Below are 21332 nucleotides of genomic sequence, written 5' to 3'. Positions count from 1 at the left end.
TACACACACAATACATGTTTGGACACTCACACAATACACATCCGTATACACACAATGCATATTAGTGCGTACACACACAGTACATGTTTGGACACACACAATACACATCCATATACACACAATGCATATTAGTGCGTACACACACAATACATGTTTGGACACTCACACACGTTCTTTCCTTCTCTGAACACCCTTTCCCTCTGCCTTGTTTGTTGTTCTACTTTCCCTACAAATTTCTACATCCCCTGTTTCCCCTTCCTTTCTTTTATTTATTTCTTTTATTTATTTTAATTTAATTTTTTTGAGAGAGAGTCTCATTCTGTCACCCTGGGTAGAGAACTATGGTGTCATCATAGTTCACAGCAACCTCAAACTTTTAGGCTTCAGCAATCCTCTTGCCTCAGCCTCTCTAGTAGCTGGCACTGGAGGTGTGCACCACTGTGCCTAGCTAGTTTTTCTGTTTTTAGTAGAGATGGGGTCTCCCTCTTGCTCAGATGGGTTTTGAACTCCTGAGCTCAGGGATACTCCCTCCTTGGCCTCCCAGAGTGTTGCAATCACAGACACGAGCCACCACACCTAGCCTTCCTTTCTTTTTTAATTCTATTACCAAGTTCAACAGGAGGAACCCTCACACAGTTTTGGCTAGGCGGGCCAGCTTTATAACTGTCTTCTGGAATCATTATTAAGAATGTTCCTGGCTGGGTATCGTGGTTCATGCCTATAATCCTAGCACTCTGGGTGGCTGAGGCAGATGAATTGCCTGAGCTCACCAGTTCGAGATCACCCTTAGCAAAATTGAGACCCAGTCTGTACTAAAAATAGAATCACTAAAGCAAGAGGATCACTTGAGCCCAAGAGTTGGAGGTTGCTGTGAGGTATGACACCAAAGCACTCTATCCAGGCTGACAGTCTGAGACTCTGTCTCAAATAAAAGAGAGAAAGAAAAGAATGTTCCCTTTCTCTCTCAAAAAGTGTCCTCAGTTGGATGACAATTGTGTGTGTATGTGTGTGTGTGTAATAGGTTTTTAAAACCCCTGTCCCTGGGGAAAGTAAGCTGGTATTTCCTGGGATTGGAAGCTGGGGTTAAAGCAACAGAGCTGTGTGTAGGAAGGGCTCTACTCTGCCATTTCTGTATCACACTACTTTTATTCCTTTGTACTAATAATGCTAAAATTTGCATTGCAGGATCTCGCTTCTGGGTCAGAAAATGACAGGAGTGACTCAGCCTCACAGCCTGGCCACCAGTTAGACTCTGGGAAGCAGGGGCTCGGCCCCACCAGCACTGCCACCCCCGTGCACACTGCGGTGAAGGTAAGGAGGAGCCATCCTGGAGCGGAGCCTTCTGAGTTAGGATGGGCAATGTGAGGACAGCCATAGAAACCCAGGTGTAGGTTCAACCTACCAGGAATGTCTCAAGACAGGAGATGAGGAGGGAGCCCTCGCCGTACGTGCACCAAGGTTCTATTAGCTATGCAGCAAAGCGCAGGCCTTCTCTGCTGTGGAGAAGCCTGCGTGTCTACATATCTTTGGTATCACAGCTCAGCCAGCATGTTTCTGACTTAAAATACCTTATAAGCCCACCCTTGAAATACACACAGCCAACAATGCACACAAGACGTGCAAGCACCATAAAACAGGCACAGAGCAAGTGAATTTTGTGCAAGGGAAGCAGCTCTGAAGAACATGGGTCACGTAAAATCTCTATCATTCAGGCGGATATTCCTATGGAAATAAAGATGGGTGAGGGGTTACATTTGTAGTAGATAAATAGCTATAATCACCTTAGCACATTTTTATGGAATTTTCTCAGCCTTACATCTTCCAACATATGGAAAGCTCACTCATCAATTAACTGCCCAGTAGTTATCTGGCCTTCTGCATAAGGTTTTACCCCGAATAACTTCTAATTAATTGGGGAGCATGTTTTCTCTGCTCTAGTACCACTGCTGAAATGACTCTCTGGGGATTAAGAAAAAAGATTGCAAATTGAAGTAAGACTCAATAATAAAGTAACAGTTGTATGTTCTGAATTGATGGTAGGCATTTCAATTTCCCAGGAAGGTTCCCCCACCAAACCACAGTAGGTTAAACCCAGCTTATGATTCATTCAGTTCCACAGGTTTGAAATTATATGACTATCAGTGGATTTTGTTCACTGCAGAGGAAGGAAGAGGAGGAGACGGTCCATGTGATTTCCAATGTTGTATATAGGAGAAATTTTGCTACTATTTCTATTACAGTATTTAAATTTTTCATAATTCAAATTAGCTAAGTCTTCAACCTCACTGCACTAAGGAATTGTAATAGGATCCCAGAGGAAAGACAGGTCACTGGGGGGGATTGATACTGACACCCGGCGGGAGCATCACCCTTTCTGACTATTCAATGCCTGTGCATTCCCACCTGTTGGGCATGCATCACCTCTAAGTTCAGAGGATACTAGAGGGCTTCTCGAAGAAGCTTTGGGAAAACATCTCTACTCTGTTGACTTTAAAAGATTCATATGAGGCTGGGCACGGTGGCTCATGCCTGTAATCCTAACACTCTGGGTAGCCAAGGCGGGTGGATTGCTTGAGCTCAGGAGTTTGAGACCAGCCTGAGCAAGAGCAAGACCCTGTCTCTACTAAAAATAGAAAAAATAGCTGGGTATGGTGGTGGGCACCTATAGTCAAAGCTACTTTGGAGGATGAAGCAAGAATATTGCTCAAGCCCAATAGTTTGAGGTTTCTGTGAGCTACAACACCATGGCACTCTACCCAGGGTGACAGAGTGAGACTTTGCCTCAAAAAAAAAAAAAAAAAGATTCATTTGAGGCTAAAGAGAGAATGCATAAGAACACACTTTGCAACTAAAAATTCTATGCAAGCAAAAGATAGTCTGCAATCTCTAAGAATGTGTGTCCCCAGATCAAACAAAACATGACTCCTGCCCTCAGGGGACCTGCAGTCTAACTGGGCCATTGGACCACCACTAGCCCCAACAGTGTTTTATGCAAGTAGAAAGACATGTCCCTCAGAACTTGAATAGATATTTTTCCAAAGATAGATAAATGGCCAACAGCACATGAAAGGATTCTCACCATCATTAGTCATTCACGAAATGTAAATCAAAACCACAGTGGACTCCCACTTCATACCCACCAGAATAGCCTGAATCAATCTGGAGAAACCGGGCCACTGGCACACTGCTGGTGAGGAGGTAAAATGGTGTTGCTGCTGTGGAACAGTCTGGCAGCTCCTCAGTAATTTAAGTGTAGAATTGCCACATGACCCAGCAATTCCACTCCTACGTACATACCCCCAAAGGAAACAAACAAAAAACTTGCACATGAATATTCACAGCGATATATTCCCAGTAGTTAAAAGTTGGAACCAACCAAATCGTCCATGAGCTGATGAATGGATAAGTATAATGTGTTACATTCATACAACTGAATATTATTCAGCCATAGAAAGGAATGAAGTACGGAACCTGATATACCATGAACGAACCTTAAAAGAAGCCAGACATGAAAGGCCACATGTTGTAGGGGTCCATTTATTTAAAATATCCAAAACAGGCAAACCCAGGCGGACAGACAGAAAGCAGATTGGTGGCTGCCAGGGGCTGGAGGAAGGCAGGAATGGGGACTGACTCTGAGTGGGTACCAGGTTTCCTTCCTGGGGGATGAAGAAGTTCTGGAACTAGAGAGTGGTGATGTTTGCACAACATTACTACAAAGGTGATTTTTATGTGACTTGTACTTTACCATAACACACAAAAATAAGTTCTCCTTCCCCGGCAGCCACAGGACCCCGTAAGGCCAGAAGCACCTAGGAAGGAGGATAGGGGCTAGATTTCAGCTTCCCTGGCCCCTCAGCAGGACCTGTGTGAGCAGCAGCATTATCAGGCAGCTGAAATGCATCAGAGGACGTCACTGTGAGTTAGAAAAGGCCTCCCGGGTGAGCTGAGGTGTGGCCAGCTCCAAAGGATGAGTGGAGTCAGACAGCAAGCAGAGAGGGTTGTTGTTGCAGACAGCATAAAATTGTAAGAAAAAGAGGTGGGAGGTGTGTGCTGTTGGAAAGAAAAGGTTTTTATTTTATTTTATTTTATTTTAAGTAAATTTATTTCAGGTTAATGTAAGGGTACAAAGAACCAGCTGAAGGTGTTTGATTTTGTTAGATAAGAGTCCCTCTTGTGGTTATGTCCCCCACACAAAAGGTGTGTCTAACACCCCCACCCTGTGCCCATTCGGTGAGAGCAACCCAAGGCCCTCCCCCCTTTACTTCTCCTCCCACCCTGAATTGAAATGAGTTTTTCTTCTATATGGGCATGCTTCAGATCATCTCCTGGCTTCATATTAGTACTGAGTACATCAGATGCTTGCTTTTCCATTCTTGTGATACTTTACTGAGAAGAATGTGTTTCAACTCCATCCAGGTCAATTGAAAAGATGTGAAGTCACCATCTTTTTATGGCTGAATACTATTCCATGGTGTGCATGTACCACAGTTTGTTAATCCATTCCTGAGTTGATGGGCATTTAGGTTGTCTCCATGCCTTGGCAATTGTACATTAAGCTGCAATAAACAATCTAGAAAGGAAGGGTTTTTAGGCAATTTGGTGAACTGTCTCCCCCAGCAGACTACAGAATCTGGACTTCATTTTGCAGAGCAGGGCCAGCAGAATGGGGGCTGCCAGCGTGGTGTGTTGTTTGGCAATGTGGTGTGTGTGTGAGCGAGGAGAGACTCAGGTTGGTTTAAGGAAGTCTGGTGCTATCTAGCCACAGGCCAGGGAAGTCCTGTACTATCATCTATCCACCTCTCCCTCTCACTTTACACTAACCAGTTCACACGTTCTTACTCGGGGCTGTAAGCTCTGGAGTGGATTCATCCCTCAACCACCTTTACAAAGGTGAATGTGCTTCCCTTCTCCTAGCATGCAGCTGAAAAGAGCAAAACAAACGCATGAACACAACCTCAGTGTTCCCTGTGCTCAGAAAGTCAGTGAAAGGGCCTGTTTCCACGGGGTAACAGCCTTTACCCACACTGCCCAGAGAGCATGGTCTGATTTCAGTATCTTCTGGAAGGCTCAGAGCCCACGAACTAAGGCAACACATTGGAAAACACCTTCTGGACCTCAACTTAGCTGCAGCCCGTCCTCCCCGGACCAGGCAGGCCCGAGAAAGAGGAGGAAGAGCGCGGGAGCAAGGCAGAGAAGAGCTGGGTGTGCGACCTCTGCAGAAGCTCTCCAAGGGCAGGAGACTGATTAATGAACCAGAGCGCTAATCGATGAACGAGCAGGGAGAAATAGAGTCACCAAACACACAGAAATATCAGTGCTCGTTTTCATTAATCCCCAGGGAAAAGTCTCTTGGCGAAAACCAAAGAGCCTTCGGTGTTGGGTAGATGCGCTGAGTCAAATCAAGACGTAGGCGCCTTAGGATAAGGTCGTTCTCAGATGTGTATTTTATGGCTAAGACGGGAAAGGTGCCAAGGCAGGCTACGGCTGCCAGCTGTTCAGGTGCCCCCTCTTCTGGACACTGCTGGTATCACACTCTCCCTCCCATATTGTCCCCAATTCCTTCATTATCTGCGGTCATGACATCCGTGTTCTTCATTTCAATGTTCTGTAACAAAGTCAGGTTGGAAATTTTATCTTTTTTACCCTATAACAGGACGGACCCATTGCTTCCTAATATATGAAGACCTTTCGATTTCAGGGGCAGCTTATAGATACAATTACCCTGTTTGTTGGACACCTGTTATTATTTCAATATTATCTTTTACAATCTTTATTTTGATCACTGAGACAGAAAGTAGAATAGTTTCCTCAACTTGCAGATGAGATACCTGAGAAGTCATAAATTTAAGCAATTCTACCACAGTCAAAAATTCATGTTAACTTCTTCACCGGTATCATTAACTTCCCTCGTTATGACCAAATCACAGTCTACAATGGGTGACTTCTTAGGAGGGCTCCAGTGGGTGGCTAGCCCTTCCTATGAAGCTGCATTATTTCACAGTATGTCATTTCCTGATCATGTGCCTGTATTTGGCAGACAGGGGGGAGGTGGTAACCGGTAGATGGAGGAGTTTATCTTATGTCATCCCAAAGCCTTAGACTTTCAGAGGCAATCCCTTTTTCCTTCCTTCCTTCCTTCCTTCCTTCCTTCCTTCCTTCCTTTCTTTCCTTCCTTCTTTCTTCAAAGTCTCACTCTGCCACTCTGGGTAAAATGCCATGGCATCATAGTTCACAGCAACCTCAAACTCTTGGGCTCAAGTGATCCTCTTGCCTCAGCCTCCAGAGTAGCTGGGACTACAGGCGCAGGCCACACAACACCTGGCTATTTTTAGAGACAGAATCTCACTCTTGCTCAGCCTGATGTCAAACTTCTGAGCTCAGGCAATCCACTGCCTCAGCCTCCCAGAGTTCTAGGATTACAGGAGTGAGCTACTGCATCCAGCCCTTCAAAGGCAATCTTAATTGTATCTAAGTTTGTGTCATTAATAAGTCAGTGTATTCAGTGATTAGGTGATTGCATATGAAAAGCATTTTCTTATGCATAATCTCAAGATCAGAGGGAAGGTTTTGCTAGGGCACCACTTAATTTTAGGTTAGGAGAACACACTTGCTGAAACACAGGCTTACATCTCACTCTACTCCAAAAAAGAATCCCAAGCTATTTCTAAGACCCCAGCTGGAGGAGGGTCCTTCCAGTGTGAGACACTTGCAGTAGACTTGCTCATTACGTACAGTAATGTCCTAGGAGTTCTCTGTATCATGTCTTTGCTCTATTGCTTTCTGGGACTGGAGACTGTCCATCAGACAAAACCTCCTCACAACACATCTAGGATGCCAACTCATTCTCGGTCATCACTTAAAGCACATGCCATTTCCCCATACTCTTTACAGTCCAAGTCCCTGGGGGACAGTAAGAACCGCCACAAAAAGCCCAAGGACCCCAAGCCGAAAGTGAAGAAGCTCAAATATCATCAGTACATTCCCCCAGACCAGAAGGCAGAGAAGTCCCCTCCGCCCATGGATTCAGCCTACGCCCGGCTGCTGCAGCAACAGCAGCTATTCCTGCAGCTCCAGATCCTCAGTCAGCAGCAACAGCAGCAGCAGCAGCACCGATTCAGCTACCCTGGGATGCACCAAGCTCAACTTAAGTAAGTCAGGAAGCCTGGGGTGGTGGCTGCAGGCAGAGGTTGAGAATGGCTTCTCTCTATCAGAGATACAGGGCCAGCACCTGGGGCCAAGTAAGTCCAGTATTGCACCATGCCCTTATTCAGTACGTTTGAAATATAACTCTGTTTAGAAAGCATGTACACCTTCTTAGGACCACGTGGCTTAGAGGAAGCAAATACATTAGTCTCCCTTTATCCCAGGGAATGCGTACCAAGACCCAAATAGATACCTGAACCACGGTATATATGCTACCAAACTCTATATATGCTATTTTTTTCCTGTAATACCTGTGATAAAGTTTAATTTACAAATTAGGCACTGTAAATGATTAACAGTAACAACTAGTAATAAAATAGAATGGCTATAACAACATATTTAATAACAGTTATGTAACTGTAGTCTCTCAAACTATTTCACTGTACTGCACTCATGTATTTTCAGACTACAGTTGATCTTAGGTAACTGAAATCTTGGAAAACAAAACTACATATATGGGGGGAGTATCGTGAATCAATGCCCTTGATAAGTAGCTCCTCTGGGAAAAAGGAAAAGTACTAGCACTTCGAAACTGGAATGTGAGCAATCCCAATAGGCGTCTGCTTTTGGAAGCAACATGGCTGAACAGCTGAGAGACAGACTGGAAAACTAACTCCTGAGCCCAGGTTGTGTGGTCACCTGGCTAGGTCACCTTTTAAATTGTCAATATCCTCACCCTTAAACCTGGGATGTGGGTTCCTCACGAGTTATGGTCATCCTCAGGCCATCCTGGCAATCATGTTGAAAAAGGCACCCTCTCCAGGAGATGGATGTGCCCTCTACCATGTGCCCAAGACCCCACCACTCCCTCTTGTCTCCCCAGGCAAAGCTCTAGAGTCACCCACCACTTGCCATCAAGACTGTGCTGTTTTTTTTCTTCGCCTGGCCTGATCCCTTAGGCAATTACTTTTTGATCTGATCTTAAATGCAAGTAAGCTTACATATATTTGATCATATTTTGACTGTCTTCTTTGTTTGTTTTTTAGAGAACAAAATGAACAGATGGTCAGAAATTCAAACTCTTCTTCAACACCACTGAGCAATACCCCCTTGTCCCCTGTCAAAAACAGTTTTTCTGGACAAACTGGCGTCTCTTCCCTCAAACCAGGCCCACTACCACCTAACCTGGATGACCTCAAGGTTTGGGTTTGACGTGATTTTCTTTTTTTCTATTTTCTTTTAAGCTCACCAGTATATTGTTAATAGCCTACTGATTTCTGGAGTAAGAGAGTGGGAGGGAGGAAAAAATGTGGGAGACATTCAAGAGAGTGATGGAATTTATGCTGCTGTGGTTGAATACCCTGCTCGTGAAGCCTGCTGGGTGCGGCTATCACAGAACCACAATGAGGGAAAGGAAGAAATAAGAGAAATTTGTCACAGTGATCCCAACCCCAAATAGTGATCAGAAAGTAATACAGTGAAGGTGATGTTTGCAAGAGCTGCTCAGGTGTTGACACATAAAAGTGAAAAGGAAGGTGTGCTGAGAAAAGAGTTTGATTTGTCATTAAAAAGATTTAAAAGTTATTAGTATTAGGCCAGGCACGGTGGCTCATGCCTGCAATCCTAACACTCTGGGAGGCCAAGATAGGTGGATCACCTGAGCTTATGCGTTCAAGACAGAGAGACCCTGTCTCTACTAAAAATAGAAAAATTAGCCAAATGTTGTGGAGGGTGCCTGTAGTCCCAGCTACTCGAGAAGCTGAGGCATGAGGATCACCTGAGCCCAAAGAGTTTGAGGTTGCTGTGAGCTGTGATGCCACAGCACTCTACCCAGGGTGACAGAGTAAGACTGTCTTAAAAAAAAAAAAAAGTTATTAATATTAATGATTATATCACAGCTTACAGATTTTTTGGTTTGTTTTCTGTTTCTAAAATAAGACAGAGAGAACATTCAAGACAGAGAGAGAAAAAGAGAAGTTTCAAAACTGGGAAAACATTTAATAGACATTAAGAAATAATTGTCTTAAGGTTTGGTAATGGTATTTTACCTGTGTCTTTTCAAGAATACTTACCTTTTAGTGATAGAGACATATATTTAGAGATAAAATTATATGTTTTGCTTCAAAATAATTCAGGAAACATAGGAGAAGAAGTAAGTTGGAGTATAAAAGAATAAGAATAAGATTGGGCATGAGTTGATAAATTGGTGAAGCTAGTTGAGAAGTACATGGGATTCATTAGATTTTTCTGTTTACTTTTGTGTATGTTTTGGAGTTTCCATAATGCATAGCTTAAAGAGTTATCAATGATTAAAACCTCAGTGGGTGTAGGAAAGAGATGCATATAAACCTCTGTGCCAAAGAAGCCTGGATAGCATAATATTCTAAAACTTAAGATAAATTGAACTCAACCAGTATTCATTTTATGTTAGAACATGAGCTGCATTATTTAATAATGTAGTTTAAATTATTCAGTGTCAGAATAGATTCTAAAAATAAATGTAGGACTCATTAATTTTAAGTAATTCAAAGTTAAACAATAATGAGTTGCCATTTCGTGATTTTTGAAACCAGCAAATCTTAAAAGAAAATGCTAAAACAATGCTGACAAAACTGTGGGGGGAATAGCATATTGACTGCTCGTTGAAGTTGACTCGATCCTTTTTTGATAATGTTTAGCTGGTCATAAAGTAACATATATTCACTGTTGAAATCTGATAGTATATAGAAAAATAAACAGTATTTTAAACGATAATGAAGACTGGCAGAAATCATTACAGATTATATTTCCTTCTAGCTTAAAAATGCATAGGAACATATTTTGTTTTAAAATAATCATTTTAAAAAATTTATGCCTCCATAAATTTCTGGCATCCATTTTTCTAACACATCATAAACATTTTTTATAATGCTTAATATTCCATAAAATTTTTATTTTTTGTAGCAGCATGTCCCTGTGCCAGCTAGTTAGCATTTCAGTGCTGGGCACTCAACTAGCTGCCAAATTTTTGTTATTCTGAATATGATTTCAGTGACCTTTGTGCAGACATTTATTAATGTCTCTGATTATTTCCCCCAGGCTAACTCCATAGGAAGGAAATTTGGCAACATGTTTCAAGAACATTAAAAACTACTCAGACACTTTGGTTCAGGAATTTCTGTCCTGAACGTTTATGCCCATCTATTCCCAGAAGCAACACGTTCAAGCAGCTCTTCTCAAACATTCAGGTGGCCCACAATCACCTGGGGCCTTGTTAACACCCAAACTCTGATTCAGCAGGTCTGGGGAGGGACCCAAGATTCTACATTTCTAACCATCTCCCAGATAATATCAGTACTGCTGGTCCAAGAACCAGAGTTGGAATAGCCAGGTAATAGAGAGCTATTTGCTTTTTTAAAAAACATTTTTATTTATTTATTTATTTATTTATTTATTTTTGCTGTTACTTCATTAACACGAAGCCTTATTAGTCATCTTTCTCAAATTAATAAATACATACATATGTACACATTCATTTTATTTGCATTTCTTGGATTACTGATGATGGTACACACACATTGTTGGCCGTGTTTTAAACTGTATTTTTGTTCATGAAGAGCTGGATCATAGCCTTTGCCTATTTTTATATTGGGTATTATCAATCTTTTTCTTTAATTGGTAAGCACATGTGGTACGTTAAGTTTTTTAACACTTTGTGCTGTAATGATTTTTCCCCAGATAGCTATTTCGGTTTGCATTTTGTTTATAGTTTTCTGACTTAAAGAAGTCTTAACCTTTGTTATCAATATTTCTATGATTATTTTCCTTCCTTTTATGCCCAAAAGAATATCAGAGGAATATTCCCATAGTATTCTGTTTTATAGAATTATTGAAATTTAGGCATTTAATGTTTCTTGTTTTAATGAAAAAAATTAATATATTTATGTGAAACATTTGCAGCATACAAATAAGGAGAACCATCATTAATAGATGAGCATATGGGCCAGATGCAGTGGCTCCCACCTATAATCCCAGCACTCTGGGAGGCTGAGGCAGGTGGATTGCTTGAATTCAGACATTTGAGACCAGCCTGAGCAAAAGTGAGACTCTAAAAATAAGCTGGTATTGTGGTGGGCACCTTAGTTCCAGCTACTCTGGAGGCTGAGAGAAGAGGGTCACTTGAACTCAAGTGTCTGAGTTGCTGTGAGCTATGATGCCACTGCACTCTACTGAGGGCAACAAGGTGAGACTCTGTCTCAAAAAAAATGGTTTTTTGAGCATATGTTTATCGTATTTTTATATATAAACATACATTTAAATATATACAGATATATACATTATTTACATATGTTTTAGAAAACAGAATCAATTCAAAGTTTTTTCCACCTAGTGATATACCATAAACAATTATTCATCATCCAATGTCAACAAATACTTATAACATCATAATACTTTTATGACATAATACATAATATTATAACTTGTAATACTTGGTTTTGTTTCTGAGACAGGGTCTTGCTCTGTTGCCCAGGCTGGAGTGCAGTGACGGCATCACAGTTCCTTGCAGCCTCCCCCACCTGGGCTGCGTGGTCCTCCCTCCTTTGCTTCCCAAAGTGCTAGGATTACAGGCACGACTCCAGCCTGTCACACCAGCATTAGAATTCAGGTTCTGAATTCTATCATTTGTATCTGCTATCATTTTTGTCTGACCAGTTCTCATATTTGTGGAATTCATAGTTTCCAATTTATGAGCATTATAAAAACACAGAAATAAAATAATTACATGTGAATCAACCTAATAATAATAATAATAAAGCCTCATAATTGCACAGCCGTTCTCCAGACCTTCCAAATGCTTTATGAATTTTAAGCCATTTTAACCCTCACAAAAGTATGTCCACTAGGTATGACTACCTCCATTTCACCGACAGGGAACAGGGGCACAAACGGGATTGTCGAGCTGATAACTGACGGTGCTGAGTTTGGACAGACGAGTTACCACCAGTAACTAGCCAGTTGTCAGAACCAGGATGTACAGGTTAACGTGCAGCTGTGGCTCTCAAAGCATCAGCTTCACCTGGGGACTTGTCAGAAATGCACGTTCTCAAAGCCCAGCTTGGACATGAATCAGAGGTTTCGGGGCTCAGCAGCCTGCAGTGGTCCAGGAGGAGGCGGCGGCGGGAGGAGCCCTGACCTGGGAAGTTGGCAGCCTGTGCCCAGCTGAGCCTGGGAACCTTGTGCGAGGAGGGCCTGTGTCTAAATCCAGGCAGATACCAGTTTTCTCATCTATAAATAGGGACTCGTAGCCCGTCGGGGGTGGGAGGGACTCCTGCCATTTAATCCAACTCTATATTTCAATGACTGGCATGTTATAAAGTAAAAAAGAATTGTTAAAATTGTGCAAAACCAGTTTATGTCAGGGATAGGAGATGAAACTGGAAACAAGACATGAATATTGTAAAATGACATTTGTGATGTTTTGGAGCTCATCTTATAATAAACACACTTTAAAAAATGCTGTTGTTAGAGCCAATACTAACATCATCGCTGTATCCGTAGGTCTCCGAATTAAGACAACAGCTTCGCATCCGCGGCCTGCCGGTGTCTGGCACCAAAACGGCCCTCATGGACCGGCTCCGGCCCTTCCAGGACTGTTCAGGCAACCCGGTGCCGAACTTTGGGGACATAACGACCGTCACGTTCCCGGTCACCCCCAGCACGCTGCCCAGTTACCAGTCCTCCCCCTCCGCCAGCGCCTTGTCCAATGGCTTCTACCACTTCGGCAGCACCAGCTCCAGTCCCCCGATCTCCCCGGCCTCGTCCGACCTGTCGGTAGCCGGGTCCCTGCTGGACCCCTTCAACGACGCCTCCCCGTCCTTTGGCCTGCGAGCGTCCCCGGCGCACGTGTGCGCGGAGGAGACTCTGGTGAGCAGCCTGAGCGCTGGCTCCGCGGCATCTGAGCTGGACGGGCTGGACTCGGAGAAGGACAAGATGCTGGTGGAGAAGCAGAAGGTGATCAACGAGCTGACCTGGAAACTCCAGCAGGAGCAGCGGCAGGTGGAGGAGCTGCGGATGCAGCTGCAGAAGCAGAAGAGGAGCAGCTGCTCCGAGAAGAAGCCGCTGCCTTTCCTGGCTGCCCCCATCAAGCAGGAAGAGGCCGTCTCCAGCTGTCCCTTCGCGTCCCAGCAAATACCTGTGAAAAGACAAAACGACGGCTCAGAGGCGGCCTCGCAGGCCTGCGGGGCTGTGCACCTCCCGCCCCGTGGAGGCGCCCCCTGTGTGGAGTCCTCGGCGCCGACCAGTGTGCTTTCTTCCACGTTTCTCAGCCCCCAGTGCTCCCCTCAGCATTCGCCGCTCGGCGCTATGAAAAGCCCACAGCACATCAGTCTGCCCCCGTCGCCCAACAACCCTTACTTCCTGCCCTCGTCTTCAGGGGCCCAGGGGGAAGGGCACGGGGCCCCCTCGCCCAGCAGCAGCCAGGCGTGCCCTGCACAGGTAAGGATGCTTCGTGTCATGCCTGGTGCTTGCCTCTTTCTAAAAGTGGGATGTGAATTCTCAACCTCCTAAGGAGCTGATGTTGCAACTTCCAAGAGGAAAAGTTGACCAAGAGCCCAGCAGCCACTCCTGGACACTGTGACCTGTGAGCCTTTCCCAGTAGACCAGACTCATCCCAGAGACAGGGATTAGCAAACTTGCTCTATAAAAGGCCAGATGGTAAATATGTTTGGCTTGGCAGATCACACTTGTGATCTGGACCACAACTGCTCAGCTTTGCCCTTGTATCAGGAAAGCAGCCGTAGATATTTTGTAAATGAATGCACATGTCTGTGTTCTAATAAAACTTTATTTACAAAAACAAGCAATGAGCAAGAGCTGGCTGTTGGGCTGTAGTTTGCTGACTATTGCTCTCAGGACTTTTTGGGATCAAACCTTACCAAATACAGCAAACCAATTGCCCAAGAGGGCCAAAGGAACATCACTCTGCATTCCAGCCTGAGCACCTACTATGTGTCCAGGTCCTATTCTAGTCTCTGGGGTTTAGTGTCAAACTAACCAAACAAAAATCCCTAATCTCATGGGAAGACAGACAGTAAGCAAAATTTATTAGAAGATGATACATCTTATGGAGAAAAAGCTGGAGGGGGGGATGTGAGGGGCTTGGAAGTTTAAATAGAAGGTCTGGGGGCATTTGAGCAAAACTTAGAAAGAAGTAAAGGCAAACACCTCATGGGGTGAAAGAATGAGGGCGATGGAGGAGCAGCAAGTGCAAGGGTCCTGAGGTTGGAGCTTGTGGGGAAAGTTCAAAGATCATAAAGAAGGCCAGTGTGGCCGGAGCAGAATGAGAGAAGAGTCATAGGAGATGGCTTGGAAGAGGTATTAATTCAAATACTAGACCAAAGTGATCAGAAAAGATTGTTTTCCTTTTGCCCTTGAAACATTTGAGAACAAAAATTACATTATAAAAAGGCTCTGACATGTATATTATTAGAAAAAGAATAGGAAGAAAACTCACATTACTTGAATACCTGCCGCAATCCAAGTATTAGGACACAGGCATATTAGTAATCTCATTGGTCCTCACAACAGCCCTGTGAGGACCATTTTTCTGTATTTGCCATTCAGGGAGGTTAATCCAGTTGCCAGGGATCACACGAATTCAAGATCAGTTGATTATAAAGTACACACCCTTTTCACACTGAGTATCTCTACTCTGAGAGTATGAAGTGTGGCAAAAGGTAATGAGAATGAATTTTTACAAACCTCCCAGAACGACACAGTCCAATAATTACACCCACTCCTGAGGGGGGCTTGTGGGAGGAACTGGGATTTATATGGATTCTGATCACCATTAGCAAACATTTCTTAAAGGTGTACTGTCTGAGGCAACTTTAGAGAAAAAGCTCTGGACCTAACTCTGAATTTGGATGATACTGCAAAGACTCTTTGAAGACATTAAACTTTTCATGATAAAAAGATAAAGAACAATAGAGAATGAAGTGACTGATCTATGGTTATGACATTAAATGCTGTACAAAGTAGGTGGGGAGAGGGGACGGGTTGATCACAGAGCAATAGAAAGATACAGAAATGTTTTGTGAATGGACTTGGTCGTGACAGGAAGTGTAGCAGTAGGAAGTGGAGAAGCAGGAAAGGACACTCCACATGAACAAAGATGGGGCATGTCCTGGGAGGTTCGTGGTGGGAACAGAATAATTTAAGCTTCCGGAAGTCTTGAACACTGCTCCAGGTTAGAAGTGCAGACCCTGTGCTGTGGATAGGTGGGAGCCCCTCGAAGTCTTTGACCGGTAGGTAATTTGTACAAAGCCAGATTTTTAGGCAAGTTCATTTGGTAAAAGAATTTGGGCAGCCTCGTAAAAATAAGGCACCAGGGACTCAGAGCAGGGCCCAGAATTGTTAGCGAATGTCCCACTCAAGCAAGCTACTGCTGGCCATTTAATTTGTCCCTTCTTCCTTTCTACAGAACTCAGGGGCACATGATGGCCACCCTCCAAGCTTCTCTCCCCATTCTTCCAGCCTCCATCCACCTTTTCCCGGAGCCCAGGCAGACAGCAGTCATGGTACTGGGGGCAACTCCTGTCCCAAAAGCCCGGGTGTACAGCAGAAGGTAGGCAACTGGAAGAAGGTTTCGACCTGGGATTAACTTTGCCTCTTCTCTCTTCCGTGGCCCCTGGCCTCCAAAGAGCATGATGAGGTTTCCCTTTAAAGGTAGAGTTAAATTTCATTTTCAAGCAAAACAAGTCTACTTGAAATGCATCAAAATATGAGCTAGAGTGTATCCCAGGAAGTCAATTCCTGGATTCATCCCAAAAATCATGATGGGTAAAATGGCCATGATATTTCTGCAAAATAACATGGACAAGAAATCAGTTTCTGTGAAGTTACATTTTGGAATCAAGGTGCATTGGGAAGTAATGTTGGAGAAGGAGGGAGGAACACATATCTCTCGACAGGACCAGAGAAGTGCGGAAAGTTGGGGTCACAGTGCATTGTCCCTGCGGAAAGAGAAAGCTGCCACTTTTCAGGTGGTGGAAGAAATCAACCACCCTGCACATAGGGAGTTCTAAGGAGCAACGAAGAGGTGGCAGGCCAGAAACAAACAGAAGATAGTCCAAACGGAAGTGCCACAGGCCACAGGTCAGGCAGGGCAGAGACCCTGAAGTAGGCCAGCCACTCTACACTCCCAGTAAACAAGGCTGGCTCATGAAGAGAAACCCAAACAATGCGTCCAGCTCTCTGCAAATATTTGTTCATTCTGGTGAGGAGACACGAGACACATTCAATATCAGAATTTCCAAACTGCATTCCAATTCGGAATGAAATGATCTTGGGAATAGATTCCTCTGGAAATTCTTTGGTTGGTGACCTTTTCTGTACTGAATTGGACTCTTATCTATTTTCTCCAGACAGAAGAGGGAACACTTTATTTGGGAAAATAGATCTGCGAGGTTCCCATTCTCAGATGCCACCTACAATAAATGCATAGTGATATGTGCTCTTGTTAATATATGAAAGTTATTGTCTAAGCCCTTGGCTATCTTTTTTTTTTTTTTTGTCTTAGATCAATATTTCCAAAACATAGCCTGTAGTTTCTAGAACAGAAGCAGAACCAGTTCTGACTGATGAATGCTGTATTCTATCCATGCAGATGACTGGTTTACACTCTTCTGATAAGACGGGGCCAAAGTTTTCAATTCCATCCTCAACTTTTCCTAAGTCAAGTTCAACTGTTTCAGAGATAACACAGCCTCCCTCCTATGAAGATGCCGTAAAGCAGGTAACTGCATAATTTGTTTCTTTGCAGAAGAATAGACTGAGTAAATGGCCATTGTGTCACTTCAATAAGCTTTGTGTAATTCATGGATTCTGATATTCAGTGTGTTGGGCGTCTCCCCACCAGAATGAGCCAAACCCCTAGACACTGATTGTAAATAGGTGTGCATAGAAGCTTCGGGAGTCAGAGAGGAGGTTCACATGCCCAGACTTGGTGCCAGCTCTGCCCCCTGCCAGTTGCCATTGCCACTAACATTGGGTAAATATTCAACTTCTCTACCAAAACAGGAGCAAAGACTCTGGATAATCTGGCACTTACCACATTTCTCAGGCACATAATCAATACTCAAATATAGGAAAGCTATTGTCAGGGTAATATTTTCTCAGGTTCTTTCTTGCTGTAAAATTTAATGATCCTGGCCAAATTTTGGTGTTTCTCGTAGCTAGTTAGTGAATGCAGGGGGGTTCATTGTATTTTGTACTTCCATTTGCATGTGGAATGTTCCTTCCATCCTCCCTTCTCTTCCCTTCCCTTTCTTCCTTCCCTTCTTTCTTCCCTTTCTTCCTTTCTGTCCTTTCTCTCTTTCCGTCTATCTTGATAGAGTCTCTCTCTGTTGCCCAGGCTAGATAGAGTGCTGTGGTGTCAGCCTAGCTCACAGCAACCTCAAACTCCTGGGTTCAAGGGATCCTCCTCAGCCTCCCAAGTAGCTGGGACTACAGGCAACTGCCACAACACCCAGATAATTTTTTTTTTATTTTTTAGTAGAGACAGAGTCTTGCTCTTACTCAGGTTGTTCTCGAACTCCTGACCTCTCAGAGCACTAGAATAATAAACATGAGCCACCATGCCTAGTCTACATTAGGAGAGTTTCAAAATAAAAAAGTAAGAAAAGGAAAAATGAGTAATGATCTTATACCTCAAGTGGTCTGAGGGTGGGTAAGGTATTAGACACCCTTCCTATGTGCTAACCCAGAAAAGAGCATGTCTATCAGTTCCTGCATACTAGTGTCCCACGAGCAAAGTCAGTTCACGGTTAAGTGTCATTTGACGTAAAGACTGTTTCAAATGTCAAATATCAGGAGATGTTATGCAAAGTGGGTTTTCTCATTTGTGAAAAATTAGAGACCTGGGAGCCACATTTCTGCCCGACAACAATTGCTAAAAGCAAAGTATCCGTTGCCACTTTGAGCCCCCTGGGCTCTGCTCTGCTTTCTACCTCTCTTTCTCATTCTGTACCTGGCTCACGTATATGCGCTGCCAGAACCTGCAGGCATCTGTGCCTTCTGGACTGGTGTATGATTTTCTTTGATCAGTGCTCTCATCCTCATTGGTTATTGATGCCTGGGTTATTGGGTCTGACCTGGCAGAGCTGTGAGACGGGTAATGCCTTGTTCCTCCTGTCCCTTCCCCTGGGATCTGTAAACACCAGCTGATCTATCATAGTTTCCAAAGAAAAGGAAAAGGCCAGGCAGAGTGGACTTCCAGAGATAAGACTCTGTCTAGGTCAGGTGAGCCAGCGAGGAGGAGGCAGACCCTACCATTGTCTATAGGTTCTTCAATCTATTGCAATGAGGAACCAACAAAATCGTGGCCATGTTATTGGGCCACACCCACAACATGCATGCAAGAGACAGATGCAAGTCCCTGAAAATGAGAAAAAGATATCTTCTATGTATTAAGATCCCCTGTCCTTGGGATGGAAACATCTCAAATGACTGAACTTCCTCTATCATATTCTGAGCTGGGAAGCATTCTGCCTTCTTTTCCCCTTCTCTTATTTTAGTAGATTGTTTTATTCCATAATTTACCTGCTTAAAATTAATAGTGAAGTTTAATCAAATATAGTTCAAAAACCTTTTGCCAGTAGACGCATGTTCATAACAGCATTATTCACTATAACCAGAAGATGGAAACAGCCCAAGTCCATTGACAAATTAATGTATAAACAAAATGTGGTCTACCCATACAATGGAATATTATTCAGTCTTAAAAGGAAAGAAAACTCTGACATACGCTACAGCATAGATGAAACTTGAGGTCATTACTCTTAGTGAAACGAGCTAGTCACAAAAGGACAAATCTAGGAGGAGTCTAGAGTAGTCAGACTCATAGAGACAGAAGGAAAAATGATGGTTGCAGGGGCTGAGGGTGGAGGAACAAGGGTGAGAAGTTATTTTTTAGTGGGTGGAAAGTTTTAATTTTGCAAAATGAAAAGAGTTCTGGAGATTGATGGTGGTGATGTTTGTACGATGTGAATGCAGTTGATGCCACTTAAGTTATGCCATTAAAAATGATTAAGATCGTCTGGGTATGGTGGCTCATGCCTGAATCCTAGCATTGGGGGATGTCAAGGAGGGAGCATACATTGAACTCAGGAGTTCAAGACCAGCCTGAGTGAGAATGAGATCCCCATCTCTACTAAAAACAGAAAAATTAGCCAGGCATGGTGGCGGGTGCCTACAGTACCAGCTACTTGGGAGGCTGAGGGAGGAGGATCCCTTGAACCCAGGAGTTTGAGGTTGCTGTGAGCCAAGCTGACACTACAGCACTCCAGCACTGGGTAACAGAGACTCTGCCTAAAAAAAAAAAAAAAGGTTAAGATAGTAAATTTTAAGTCATATGTATTTTACCACAATTTAAAAAAATAAGCCTTAATCAAACCTAGTTTAAAACCCTGCACCACTGCTTCTAATGGTTTTCTATAGAAGTAGCCATCTTCTAACTTCTTGGTTCTCCTTTGGTTAATTTAAAAATAGCAAATGACTCGGAGTCAGCAGATGGATGAACTCCTGGACGTCCTCATTGAAAGTGGAGGTAAGACTGCCTTGTGTTCCGCCCACAGGACACTGTCCCTGTGTGAACCCTAGGGACTGACACTGGGAGCCTGGGTCAGATGTGTACTGTGAGTCAGGTGCACCCAGTAGTCCACAGGTAGAGTTTCCTCTGAGCTCCCTGTGCACTTCTAGAGTAGATGAAAGAAGGCATAGTGAATAATTTCTCATTGCCTTTTTCTGGGGAACATTTTTCACTAATCATTTTAACAGTTTTCATTTTTTAGCCCAATCCCCGTTTCCCTAAATGTTTCTCTCCCTATACCATTTTTTCCTACTATTCTCTTCTCAATGTCCCTGACTCCTTGATTTTAAGAATAAGAACAAAGCAAATAATGAAAGCTTTGTGTTACCTACTCAAAATGAAATTCAATCAGTGATCTTCTGTTGGATGGTCCATTCATGCTCAAATGCTATTCAAGCTAGCAATAAAAAATAATTAACATGTTCTTTTCGTTTCCTTTTAATTCATTCATTTATTTATTTAAAGAAACATTATGGAATGTGTGCCCAGAATTAGAAAACACAGAAATGAGCAAGATGACCTAAGGAGGATATGTAGGTAAAAAAAGAAAACAGGTCAGGGCTGAACCCTTAAAGGGATAACACATGAAGTTTCAGAGAAAGAGGCAGCAAAGGACTCCGAGAAGCGGTGGCAGGCATTGTGCTAGGCCAAACGCTGCACCCATAAAAGTCCCCACCTTTCTGGAGTTCAGCGTCTAGTAACGATATAGACAATAAGCAAGTGAACAGACATTTCCTCCATTCCCACAAGAGAGGGATAGGAACAGGTGCATGTACATATGTAAGCTTGGTGATGGAAAGATGAGAGAGTTTATGTCAGACCCCCTTATTATTTTTTTACTTAAGTATGTGATTTGGCAAGATCAGCAAAGACTAAGGGGGCAAGAGAGGAAGATGGGAGAATCAAGAAAAGAAGGACAGTTATGCATTAACCATGCGTGAGTTTTCTGGAGAAACGTGGTAGGGTGGTGAGGCAGTCTTAAATGCCAGTTGCAGGCTTAACATTATGAGTCAAATGAAACCAGTTGGTTTTGTTGTGTTGACTTTTTCCTTGCAATGTTCCACTGCTCCCAGGCAGGCAGAGAGAAGACTGATGCTGAGGTTTATCCAGGGTGGGTTGGTTTTGTCAGGGATGAGTGGTAAAAGGAGAGTAGAGCCAGGGGATTGAGAGTATCTGAAGAATGTATCTGCAATGGTGGCTCAAAGAGTACAGGCTGGACAAGGAAAGAAGTGAAGCCCAGAAGGGCCTGGTAGACAGTGATGAAATAGTAGAGGCAGTGGACTGGCATGACTCCAGGTGGCTGAAGAGTGATTGTCCTGGGGTGTTTAATAAGTGACATTGGTGGAGGGGAGTCGGTGGATAAACAACGGGAGATTTTGCTTGAAACTGAGCTGTCTGAGGGATGTAGGGGCTGTCTGACAGGGTGGGAATGCTCTGGAGTTGGGGGAGGTGTCAAGGCACAGAGAGGCCAGAATGAACACTGGGTAATTTCAAGGATGTTAGCACAAAGAATGAGCAGAGCTGACGTGGGGACAAGGCAATGGACTTGGGCACAGAG

General features: G+C 43.5%; 1 protein-coding gene across 2 annotated transcripts in view; it reads left to right on the top strand.

Annotated features, from left to right (window-relative positions):
- The window catches only part of MYOCD (myocardin), a 99829-nt gene that overhangs the window by 76731 nt on the left and 1766 nt on the right, over positions 1-21332 (top strand). Inside the window, exons 7-13 of one of the 2 annotated variants that reach the window (XM_003791081.1) lie at positions 1186-1311; positions 6895-7151; positions 8193-8346; positions 12685-13620; positions 15608-15751; positions 16793-16921; positions 19675-19732. In XM_003791081.1, the coding sequence (XP_003791129.1) occupies positions 1186-1311; positions 6895-7151; positions 8193-8346; positions 12685-13620; positions 15608-15751; positions 16793-16921; positions 19675-19732 (1804 nt within the window). The remainder of the gene's footprint in view (positions 1-1185; positions 1312-6894; positions 7152-8192; positions 8347-12684; positions 13621-15607; positions 15752-16792; positions 16922-19674; positions 19733-21332) is intronic. The other variant, XM_012805977.1, reaches the window with a different exon arrangement.

This window comes from Otolemur garnettii, unplaced genomic scaffold (genome assembly GCF_000181295.1).
Source record: "Otolemur garnettii isolate 467f Iridium unplaced genomic scaffold, OtoGar3 scaffold00046, whole genome shotgun sequence".
NCBI lineage: Eukaryota > Metazoa > Chordata > Mammalia > Primates > Galagidae > Otolemur > Otolemur garnettii.
This window is presented reverse-complemented; position numbering and strand designations above follow the sequence as displayed.